The 10,770-nt window shown below is 46.5% G+C and overlaps 1 protein-coding gene across 1 annotated transcript; it reads right to left on the minus strand.

Moving 5' to 3' along the window:
• Positions 1–5,787: 5,787 nt before the first annotated feature.
• Positions 5,788–9,775, minus strand: LOC119303596. The gene is made up of 2 exons (XM_037580729.1): positions 8,447–9,775; positions 5,788–6,177 (listed from the first exon to the last, which is right to left on the minus strand). Exons 1-2 carry the CDS (start codon positions 9,688–9,690, stop codon positions 6,156–6,158), a joined length of 1,266 nt encoding a protein of 421 aa, XP_037436626.1. The 5' UTR covers positions 9,691–9,775; the 3' UTR covers positions 5,788–6,155.
• Between the last annotated feature and the right edge of the window lie 995 nt (positions 9,776–10,770).

Raw genomic sequence — 10,770 nt, forward strand, 5'->3', positions numbered from 1 at the left:
TGCGCACGGCCTTCAGCATACTACGAACACCAGAAACTACTTGCAACTCCTGGACAGATGACAGGGGCAGTTAATAAGTCGAGAGGGTCCATTGGTTTCGGGCCCAACACGTGGTAGTAGTTGTTCATGGATCACAAACACAGAACTCAGTTCCTGAGGACGGCTTCAATGAGACAACCCACCATGTACTCCTACATGGCCTCTCACCGATACCTCTACCAAATCATGTTCACACACTTAGCTCTCAATAGTAGGACATGTTCACACATTCCAGTTCATCCCCGATGAATCAGCCCTGACTCAACTCTAAGCAGTAGCAGGCATGACAAACAAGCATGTATGAGTAGGCACATCAGGGCTCAAACAACTCCTACTCATGCTAGTGGGTTTCATCTATTTGTTGTGGCAATGACAGGTCATGCAGAGGAGAGGGGTTCAACTACCGCAGCATGTAACAGTTGAATCGTTGTTGTCCTAATGCAGTAAAAGAGAGCAGGAGTGAGAGAGTGGGATTGTATCGAGATGAACAAGGGGGGTGGGGTTGCTTGCCTGGCACTTCTGAAGATAGTATAGCTCTTCATCGGTGTCATCGATCACGTCGTCAGAAACATCGTCGACTAAGAGGGAACAACCACAGGCAAACACGAAAGGAACCACAATCAATGCAATGCACATTCATATGAATGATATGTCATATTAAGGTACTGAATTGACCTAGTGCAACAGTTAGTCATAATCATTTATTCCATAATCAAACCTATAGCAAAACCTATAGCAAATTCCAACTCCAAAACTAATTACCATTTATTCTATAATCATGAATTGTCCTATTCAGTGAGGTTAACTTGTTCAAACATGCATGAAAATTCCGTATTCAGATTCTTTGAATTTTTCTAATAATTTTTCATATATAAACTATATCATTTGGAGTTACGGTTTATTTTCTATGATTTTTAGAAGTTTAAACAATTTTTTGGATTTTATAATTTATTTCTGAAATATAAAATCGCCAAAAAATGATTATGAGGTCAGCATGATGTAAGCCTGGCGTCAGCAGGTCAACTGGGCTGGTCTGGGTCAAACCTGACCAGTGGGGCACACTGGTAAGTGACTCAGGGCTGGTTTGGGTGGATGACGGGTGGGACCGGTCAATGTTGACTTGGTCAAAATCAAAGCTGACATGTGGGGTCTGTTAGGATTAAACCACGTCTAGGTGTGATGACCAGCGTGTGTGTGTGTATGGTGCATGCTGCAGGCTAGGAAATTAGTTAGTTTGCATGGATAAGCTAGCTAGAGGTGTGGCTGCGTGCTGAGTCATGCATGCATGGGCTGTTGAGAGCAGCCGAGTCCTTCGCGTGATATCGTTGTGAGGGGTGGCCGGGCCGAGCGGATCACACCGTGCCAGAGTGTGTGCGCGTGCCGGGGCATAAAAGACCCCCTGTATTGCTGATTGCAGTGTGGTATGTGCCACCAAGCGTCGGTATGAGCAGCCATGTAGCCACTGTAAGGAAGAAAAGGATTGGGGCGTTCGTGCGCCCGTGGCGGCGTTCGTGCACTGGCCGGAAAATCTTTTGTCCACTGTTCTTTTTCTTCCACCTCCGTTCGAGTGAGAGAAGAGATAGCTAGAGGGTTGCGGTTCCAGCAATTGGTATCATGAACTGGTTCATCTTGGGTGGCGTTCTCCTTGTCGGAGGCGTGCCGGCGGTGGCGGAGTTCGCAGGCGGCTGCGCGATGCTCCGGGCCGTGTGTCGGTCTATGGAGGTGCGCGGCGTGGCGAGGAGGCCGCGGGGGGCTGCAGCGGCATGGTGGGGAGGCCGCGGAGGACCTGCGTGGTGGCGGATTCAACGACACACAGCGGCATGGCGGCATGGAGGTGTTGCGCTGCGGTTGAGGCCGTAGCGGTGCAGGGCAATAGGCCGTGGCGGCGAGCCGGGCGCGACTGGTGTGTGTTATGGGTGCGCACTGGACGCGTCGGGCGCGTCAGAACCACGGGCGCGCCTACGAGCGTGCGGTTGACGTTGGGAGGAGGCGTATGTCGCCGTTGTGCTCGAGTCCGTGCTCGAGTTCAGCTACATCCTTCCGGCGTTTATCGCTGGTGGCTGCCATGGCGGACGCGGAGGCGGCGCGCGGTGAGCGTCTGGTGCGGTCGGGCTCGTCGGGCGGGTTGGGGACGTGTGGGACGCATTGGTGCAGTCGGGCTCGTCGGGCGCGTCAAGTGCGCGCGGGACGTGCGGGACGCAGAGGGACACCAAGCGTGTGTTGCCGGCGGAGAAGGAGCTCGGTGTATGTCGCCGGGTCATGACGGAGCACGGTGCGACCGACGTCAGTGCGCCAGGTCGGGTCCGTGGCGGTGCGACCGGCGTCGGTGCGCCGGGTCGGGTCCGCGGGCTGGGTCATGGCTGTGGTGACCACAACGACGAGAGCTGCGATAACTCTGGCGATGGCAAGCCAAGTCATGGTTTAGGGGGAGTGTTAGGATTAAACCATGTCTAGGTGTGATGACCAGCGTGTGTGTGTGTATGGCGCATGCTGCAGGCTAGGAAATTAGTTAGTTTGCATGGATAAGCTAGCTAGAGGTGTGGCTGCGTGTTGAGTCATGCATGCATGGGCTGTTGAGAGCAACCGAGTCCTTCGTGTGATATCGTTGTGAGGGGTGGCCGGGCCGAGCGGATCACACCGTGCCAGAGTGTGTGTGTGTGTGTGTGTGTGTGTGTGCCGGGGCATAAAAGACCCCCTGTATTGCTGATTGCGGTGTGGTATGTGCCACCGAGCGTCGGTATGAGCCATGTGTAGCCATGTAGCTACTGTAAGGAAGAAAAGGATTGGGGCGTTCGTGCGCCGGCCGGAAAATCTTTTGTTCACTGTTCTTTTTCTTCCACCTTCGTTCGAGTGAGAGAAGAGGTAGCTAGAGGGTTGCGGTTCCAACAGGGTCCGCAAGATTAGCACTAATCTAAACAGGAATTAAACTAACCTAAACAGGCACAAGGGCCCACATAGCAGTGGCTCTGGGGTGTTCAGTGGAGTCATTAGTACTAACTAAACCGGAATTAGGCCGGCGGCTCATCGCCGGTGAAGCCAGAGACGGCGGAGCGCGTCGGGTTTGCTCCTCCGGCGACCAAACGAGTGGCGGATGGGCTCTGCATGAAGCTGGTGCTCATCCGCATCCAACGGAGCAAGCAGCAGCGGCTGTGGTGCGTCGTACTCGCCGGAGACGAGCTCGTGGCGGTGGCCGAAGCTCGGGTGAGCTCGGGTGGCGGCTATAGGGCACGTGGGGAAGATCTGGTGGTGGCTACGGGCTCCTGGAGAGGCAAGGGGAACGATGACGCATGCGGGAGCGGCTGGTTCGGGCTCTGGCCACGGCGACCTCATGGCCGGCGGCGAGAAGCTTGCGGCCATGGTGGGAGAGGCAGCTAGGGCACGGAAACGGAGGGGATGAGCAAGGGGAAGGAGCAGGAGCTCACAGGGATGCGACAGGGTAGGTCAGCGGCCTCGGGAATGCTCTGGACGAGGCGAATCGACGGATTCGATCTCCGGGCACCAGAGGTGAAGACGAAGATGCTCCGGCCGACTAGGCCTCTTCTGGTCGCATGTGTCAGGTGTGTTGCTCCACGGGGTCGGGGCGGAGCTCGAGGACGCGGAGAGGGAGCGAGGGAGTGGCTGCGGCCATGGTGGAGCTCGCCGGTCACGGCGGCGCGGTTCGTTGAGGTGGGGAACAGCAAGGGTGAGAGAACCAGAGGAGGGGGAAGAGCTCCAGGAAGAGAGAGGAAGAGCCAGACGGCTCCGGGCGGTGCTCGCGACGTCTCGCTGGCAGGAGGAGGCAGGCAAGCACCCTGGTGGCGTGGCGTGCCGTGCGTGCGTGCGCGCGCGTCGCCCACGCGCCTGGCCGACTGGCGCCAGGAGGACGAGGGCACCTGGTGGGCTGGGCCTCTGCTACAGGAGCAGGCCAGGTAAGCCAGGTGAGGTTTCTGCTCTGTTTTATTTTGTTCTGTTTTCTTTTTATTTATTTGCCACTGTTTGAAATCAAAATGACTTCAATTAGTGCCAAAGATTCCTCTAAATATTTTTATGTTGCACATTGGTCATTTCCAGATGCACATAAAATATTTCAGGGCTTTTGAAAATATATTCTTATATATTATGAATATAATTCCAAATGCAAAATACAGTAATGATTTAAATTCAGTGCCCAGAATATTCCACAAAAATGTTCACCATTTTTTGTTTGGACTCAAAGCCTTGCCAAAAATATCAAACATTAATGAAGGCATTTTGGGTTCATTGAATGCAATTTTTAGTTGAACCTAGTTGATTTAATTTTGGTGCTAGGGTTTGGATCAATCCCCATTTCAATTTCACATAACTTTAGACATGATGCATGGATGCAATGCCACTATCTACAACCAAATTCTAGGGCTATGACAGCTTGCCCTGTTTATTGGGTTCTTCCTCTAAACCAAGTAAACAAACAAACTTCTTTATACATCTTTTAGGAATTGACGCGGTTGACATCGTTCTTCAGGGGAAAATATTGATGATCATTTCTGGTTGAATTCTGAGAAATCCTTGATTTCTTCTTGCCATACATATATCAGGTCAGCCTACCATATATCCTTTGTTGTAACAAAATATCCTGGACATGTGTGTTATTATCCACAATAGACTTGTATTGAGAACAAGAAATTCTTGTAGCTATCTTCTTTGCATTCAAAATCATAATTCATGGGAACCTGCTGTTGTTTAGAACATCCTTTCCTATTCAAGATTTTGTTAATACTGCTGTCATGTTGTTTCTTCATCAAGTGTTTCTTGAAAGTTGACATAGTTTCTTTGAGAACTTGTATTGTTTATTTGAACAGATCATTGCCAGGTTTTCATGCGCATTTTTGGTCTCATATTTTGCACCCTTTGCCACTATGATGAATTTCCTTATAGCAGAAACAAAGTTGTGTTTTTCTAATTGAGTCCGATGATCGTAATTAATTCAGCGATGGATGGAAAAAGTTCATGCTGAAAACTGATCTAGGATAAATATGAATGTGCTCGGTGCATTTCATTTCAACGACACATGACACTGCATCTCTAGTGGAACTGTTATTTTGGTATTAGATGTGGTGAATGTTTTTTTTTGAGCTAAGTGAGGATAGATTAAAGGGTTTTTATCATTTATGCCACTAATTATGTCTCACTGCTTAATTTTGCCACTAAAAATTACAAACGCTCAAAAATGCCATCGTTCCATGAGATGTTTTCTTAAAAATGCCATCAAATATCTGAAAATTGCCATCATTCCATTAGATGTTTGCTCAGAAATGCCATTAGACATTGTTATTGTCAGGTCAAACTCATTGACCATGTTATATGACAAAATACCCCTATACCCACATGTCAACTCTATCTATCTCACAATGATAAGTGTGGACCCCACTTGTTAGGAGTAAGCAAGCGAATAATTTTAGAGAAAATAAGAACGCTATTAGGATTAAGTGAGACCCATATTTTATTGTAGCGAGATCGAGGAAGAGCTGATATTCCAACAATTGACTACTTATATTTAGGAACCAAACATACGGATGTATATAGATATATTTTAGAGTGTAAATTCACTCATTTTGCTCCATATGTAGAAAAACTTATATTTAGGAACGGAGGGAGTACAAGTGAGCATGAATTGTGCCGCTGCGTATTAGAACTTATTAAAGCCTGATTCACATCATTGTGCTCAATAAAAGGAATGAGAAATATAAAGGTCAGTGGGGAGCTTCCCTCACTGTCATAATTCCTCAAAAAAAAAGGAATGGAAGAACCCCCAATAGAAAAATATTGGAAGATCTCTGTAATTAAGACATTTTGGCCTCGATAAGAAAACCAAAAATAATGTCTAGCACTATTTTTTTTCCTTGTGCTTGCCCTCAATTCAATTTTCATGAAAGAAAAGATATTCAATCTCATACTTTTAACGCTAAAACATATGATTAAATGATCCAGAACATGTAGCGTTACTCCAATAGATATTCATCAGTACATCATCAAACTGTTCTGGTTGCACCGCGTCATTGACAAACAACATCTTTGATTTGAGCATCCGCAAAGTGTTCACCTTCAGTCACCAGATTACAGGTCTTCATATTGCAGACTTGCATTTCAATGAAGTTAGCTCAATGTTGTCCCATGCCATCCCTTTAAAAATAGAAATAAAAATAACTCAGATATATACACCATCTGAACATCTGAGTATGTTGTTTGCGAACAGTATAAACAGATAAGATAAATTGTCACTTGAAAAGGGTAGTTTAAAAAAAGACAAACAAGAAAGACAAATGGCATTGCAGTGGAGTATATTGGTAAAGAAAATAGTTCTGCACTCAATATTAATGCAAATGCAATTGCATCATATATTTGACATGGATTCAGATGGTAATGTCATCGCCTAGCTTGACATAATATTCAGAACACCACATAGCCATGGCGTTGCGGTGTGGCCTCAATGAGCAGACACAGCCTCTGGTAAGGACTACAACTGACATGCAGGGACTGGTAGCAAACATGCTGCAGCCAGGCATGGTGTGTGTGTGTGTGTTCAGGTGTAACAAGAGGCTGAACGCGGCGACAGGGCAGCATACTCGAGAAAAATTGGAGTCCTCACCACAGTCCAGCCGTACCAATGTCGAATTAGGCGTGAGAGAATGAAATGAGGCATGAGAGGATAGAGAAAACAATCAGAAGGGTTGTAGCCAGAATCAAGAGTAAGACAGTAACATGAGAAGGCCAGCAAAGCTAATACTACAGGGGTTTTAGCTAATGGCACTCCCGTGTAAAGAGAATGGCTCACTGGCCCAGTACTGGCAGAGCTTGAGCATAATTCAAGAGGGGGCCATTACTCGAAGGGAACCAAATTAATAGCATTTTCTTCGATGGATGGAAAAATTAAGGGGGGAGGGGGGCATGGGCCCTGTTGGTCTACACTAAGCTCCACCATGGCCAGCACTCAGTTAGACGATATAAAAGTATATGCCATGGTTTTTAAGGCGTCTGCGTTAGGACGCTTAGGCGCCCTGGCAGCGCCTTGGAAATCTGCCCGCTTTAGGCGCTTAGTCTGCCTTAGTGCTCAGGTGCCCGCTTAGGCGTCAGAGCAGGGGTAGAACGCCTTAGGACACTTTACTGCCTTAAAAACCATGGTATACGCTATCTCAAACAAAAGGATTCTAACAGAAACAGCCAGAGATGTGACCTGATTGACCCAAAGTAAACCAAAGAAATTTTGCCAACAGAGAAGTATGTGCTAATAAAGCTTCATAGACGCTTGTCCCCCCTACAGAAATTAGAGGACAATATAGTTTTATGCTTTACAACAGCAATCAAAATAATGTGGTTCCAAGAATTCACTTCAAAATAGCACCATGCTAGTGGCGACAGAAGGCTGCTGAAAGAATTACAGTCCCATTTGTACAGATAATGGACAATCCCATGTAAAGAGCAAAAGATCCAATAAGGAGAAATAGAGGACTCTAGACTCTTAAGGAAAACTTGATGGCAGAAGGACCAAAGCTTATACTCACTCATTTCGCTCTGTACGTAGTCCATATTGGAATCTCTAAAAAGGACTTATATTTACGAACGGAGGGAGTCCATATTGGAATCTCTACACAACTGAAGCAGCTACAACTCAAACACTGGAACAGCCCAACAGAAGATTCAAGGCAACAACATATTAAATGCTTCAATTAATCTATATATATGTATATATATATATATTACTATAACACAGCAACACTAGAGGACATGCAACGGCAGAAGGCAGCAAAATAGAAACTTTGGGGCAGGAGTAAAGCAACAGAGAATAACATAGGGAAAACAACCCTGATTAGTAGGATGGTATGGGTCAGTCACTGTGCAGAGAGTTGACAATGAAAGAAGGGGACACTTCAAAGTGATTCATACAGGGAGCAGACAACATGCAGTAAGCTTAAAGCGTGCACCAAAGCCAAAGTTCTTTGAGAATCCTACACCGAATGCAACCGGGCAGCATGTCTATTGCACCATAGGTACGATAAATAAGGAAAAACACCAGTGTTTACCACTACAATATCCAACAGAAAGCTAAGCAAAGGCAACCATGTTATATAATACTCCCTCCATCCCAAATTACTTGTCTTAGATTTGTCCAATCAATCTAAGACAATTAATTTGGGACGGAGGTTGTATGTATGTAAGAATGTGCGTGAATGACATCAATTAAGAAAGAAGTTCTTTGAGAATCCTACATGGAATGAAAAACCAGGCAGCATGTCTATTGCACCATAGGTACGATAAGTAAGGAAAAACACCAGTGTTTACCAGTAACGTATCCAACAGAAAGCTAAGCAAAGGCAAGCATGTTATATAATATGTAAGAACGTACGTGAAAGATGTCATTTGAATATTAAGGGAGCTTCTTGTAGCCAGTTACCTGTTCGCCTTTTGAAGGTATTTGGAGAAGACAGTTGAAAGTTGGGTGGTATTAGAGAACTTGTCTTCTACATTCACATCAGTACATGACTGCAGATCCGCATGCTTCATGTCAACCATGATCATCCACTCCTTGCCAGCAAATTCCTTCGCCCTCAGCAGGCAGCACAGAACACCCGGGTCATCCATGCTGATGACTGGGAACTCAGGAAGACGCCAAGGTAAGCTCAGACCTCGGTAACGAGGTTGTGCCCAGAGACAATCCAGGTTGATCTCACAATGCACCTCCCACTCGAACTTGGAGTTCAACGTCCAAATGGTGATTTTGTGGGTTAGCTGCTTCTGCCGCCGTTTGCTTCTCTTAGGAGCAATCCCTCGCCAGCCACTGTGGACTGTCTGATGAAAGTCATTGTCAATATGGACATAGCGCATCATGCCTTGGCTGATGGACACACTTCGGAACCTCCCTGGGAAGTACCTCGGGAACCGTGCGTCATCAGGGTATTTGATTCCTCCAGGAAAAGGCACGAAGTGGAGCACCTGGGAGTCCACATTTTTGGAGAAGTCGCATAGCACAACGCCGCTGAAGTAGTCCACCCAGCAAAGGAAACGGCCATCGAAAGCAAACACATCATCGGTCCACCAGAGGTCAGGGAGCTTATCAGCAAGCACCTCGGGGATGATTCTCCACTCGTTGGCGCCGGAGTTGAAGACACAGAGTTCAGCACTAGCGCCCTTTTTCTTGGGGCGGACATTGAGGTCGGCAACGATGTAGCAGTGCTCCGCTTCGAGCTGCAGAATGCCGGTGGTGAACTTATGAGCCAGGAACTGCTTTGTGCTGCGCCGAGGAAGCTGCTGCACCGAGAGGGGAGGAGCAGAGGCCGTGTAGACGAACAGATCTGGCGGAGCGTCCCTGTAGCGAATCGGGTCGGGGATCGCGATGTCGAAGAGGACAAGGTTCTTGTCGACTGCCCGGACGAAGGCAAGGAGTTCTTCTGAGCCTTGTCTCTCCGGCCAATGGAGGTTGAAGTAGGAGGAACCTGGAGGAGCTGCGAGGGTGAAGGAGACGAAGCAGGAGTGGACGCTGTCAATCTTGACTGGAGCGGCGGTCTTGTTCTTGTTGACGGCCTCACCAGCAGCGTCTAGGTCGTCGTGGCACCGTTTGCGGAAGATGCGTTCCAGCATCACCCAATCGGGGAAGACGACGGTCTCCTCCTCCGGCTTTGGGGCGCCTCCGGTGGCCATGGCGATCGCGATCGGAAATAAAGCCGCCGCCGCCGCCCTAACCCTAACCCTAGTTTTTGGTGGAGGAACTAGTGGAGGGGGAGGAAGGAAGGGCGACAGACTCAATATTATACCGTCTCATTGGGCCACAGACGCTAGAAGGGCGATAAACTAGAAGGGGCGGCTCATTGGGCCAGGAACTCAGTCGCACGCACAAGCGAACGAAGCGGGCCGTCTCGTTGATGTCCCTTTTTTCTGAAAGAAGTCTATTTTTCACCCTCAAATGTAGCCTGAGGGACAAATACCCCCCTGAACTCAAATTTGGTATGATCTTAACCCCCAATTCCTTAAAACCGGGTAAATCTCCCCCTTAGGTGGTTTTGCATCAATTTTAGGCGGTTTTGGGGCCAGAAAGTGTGACATGGCATGATCAAAACTCTATCTGCTCGCCTCCTGATGCACGTCGTCTGCCACGCGACGGGCCGGCCGACTTCACCTTCTAGCAGGTTCCTTTAAACGGTATTTTTTTTAACCAAATTTCCAAAAAAAATTCTGTTTGCTTTTTTTGTTTCGGTTTCTTTTCTGATTCTGATTCAGTTTCATTTTTTTTCTTATATTTTTATTTTACCATTTTGTTTTTATTTTATATCCTTTGTTTTCAAAAAATGTTTAAAATTCCAAATTTTGGTAGTGATTTTAGAAAAAGTCAAGGTTTTTAAATTTTGTTCACAACTCAAACAAATTCGGCGTATATCACACAAATGTTCATTGTGTATTGAAATAATGTTCAACGTATATCACAAAAATGTTCAATGTGTAGTTAAAAATTGTTCAGAGTATATTACAAAAAAATTCAACATATATTAAAATTTTGTTCTGGGTATATCACAAAAATATTCACTGTGGAGTTCAAAATTGTTGTGCGTATATTATATGTATTTAAAAATTGTTTTGCATGTATTACAAAATGTTCGATGTATATTTTCAAAAAAATATTTTTTTAGGAATTTCAAAAATTTTGTTCATCTTTTGAATAATTGCTCAAGTTTCAAAAGTTTGTTCGAATTTCAAAATGTGTTCACATTTTTTGGAAAAAAATGT

Source organism: Triticum dicoccoides, chromosome 5A, assembly GCF_002162155.2.
Source record: "Triticum dicoccoides isolate Atlit2015 ecotype Zavitan chromosome 5A, WEW_v2.0, whole genome shotgun sequence".
Taxonomy (NCBI): Eukaryota; Viridiplantae; Streptophyta; class Magnoliopsida; order Poales; family Poaceae; genus Triticum; species Triticum dicoccoides.

Bases quoted from the DNA above. Each gene is read 5' to 3' on its own strand.
- LOC119303596 (XM_037580729.1), bottom strand. From the start codon at position 9,690: ATGGCCACCGGAGGCGCCCCAAAGCCGGAGGAGGAGACCGTCGTCTTC. The intron at 6,178-8,446 runs GTAACTGGCTAC...CTATTTTTAAAG, and splicing joins TACCTTCAAAAGGCGAACAG to GGATGGCATGGGACAACATT.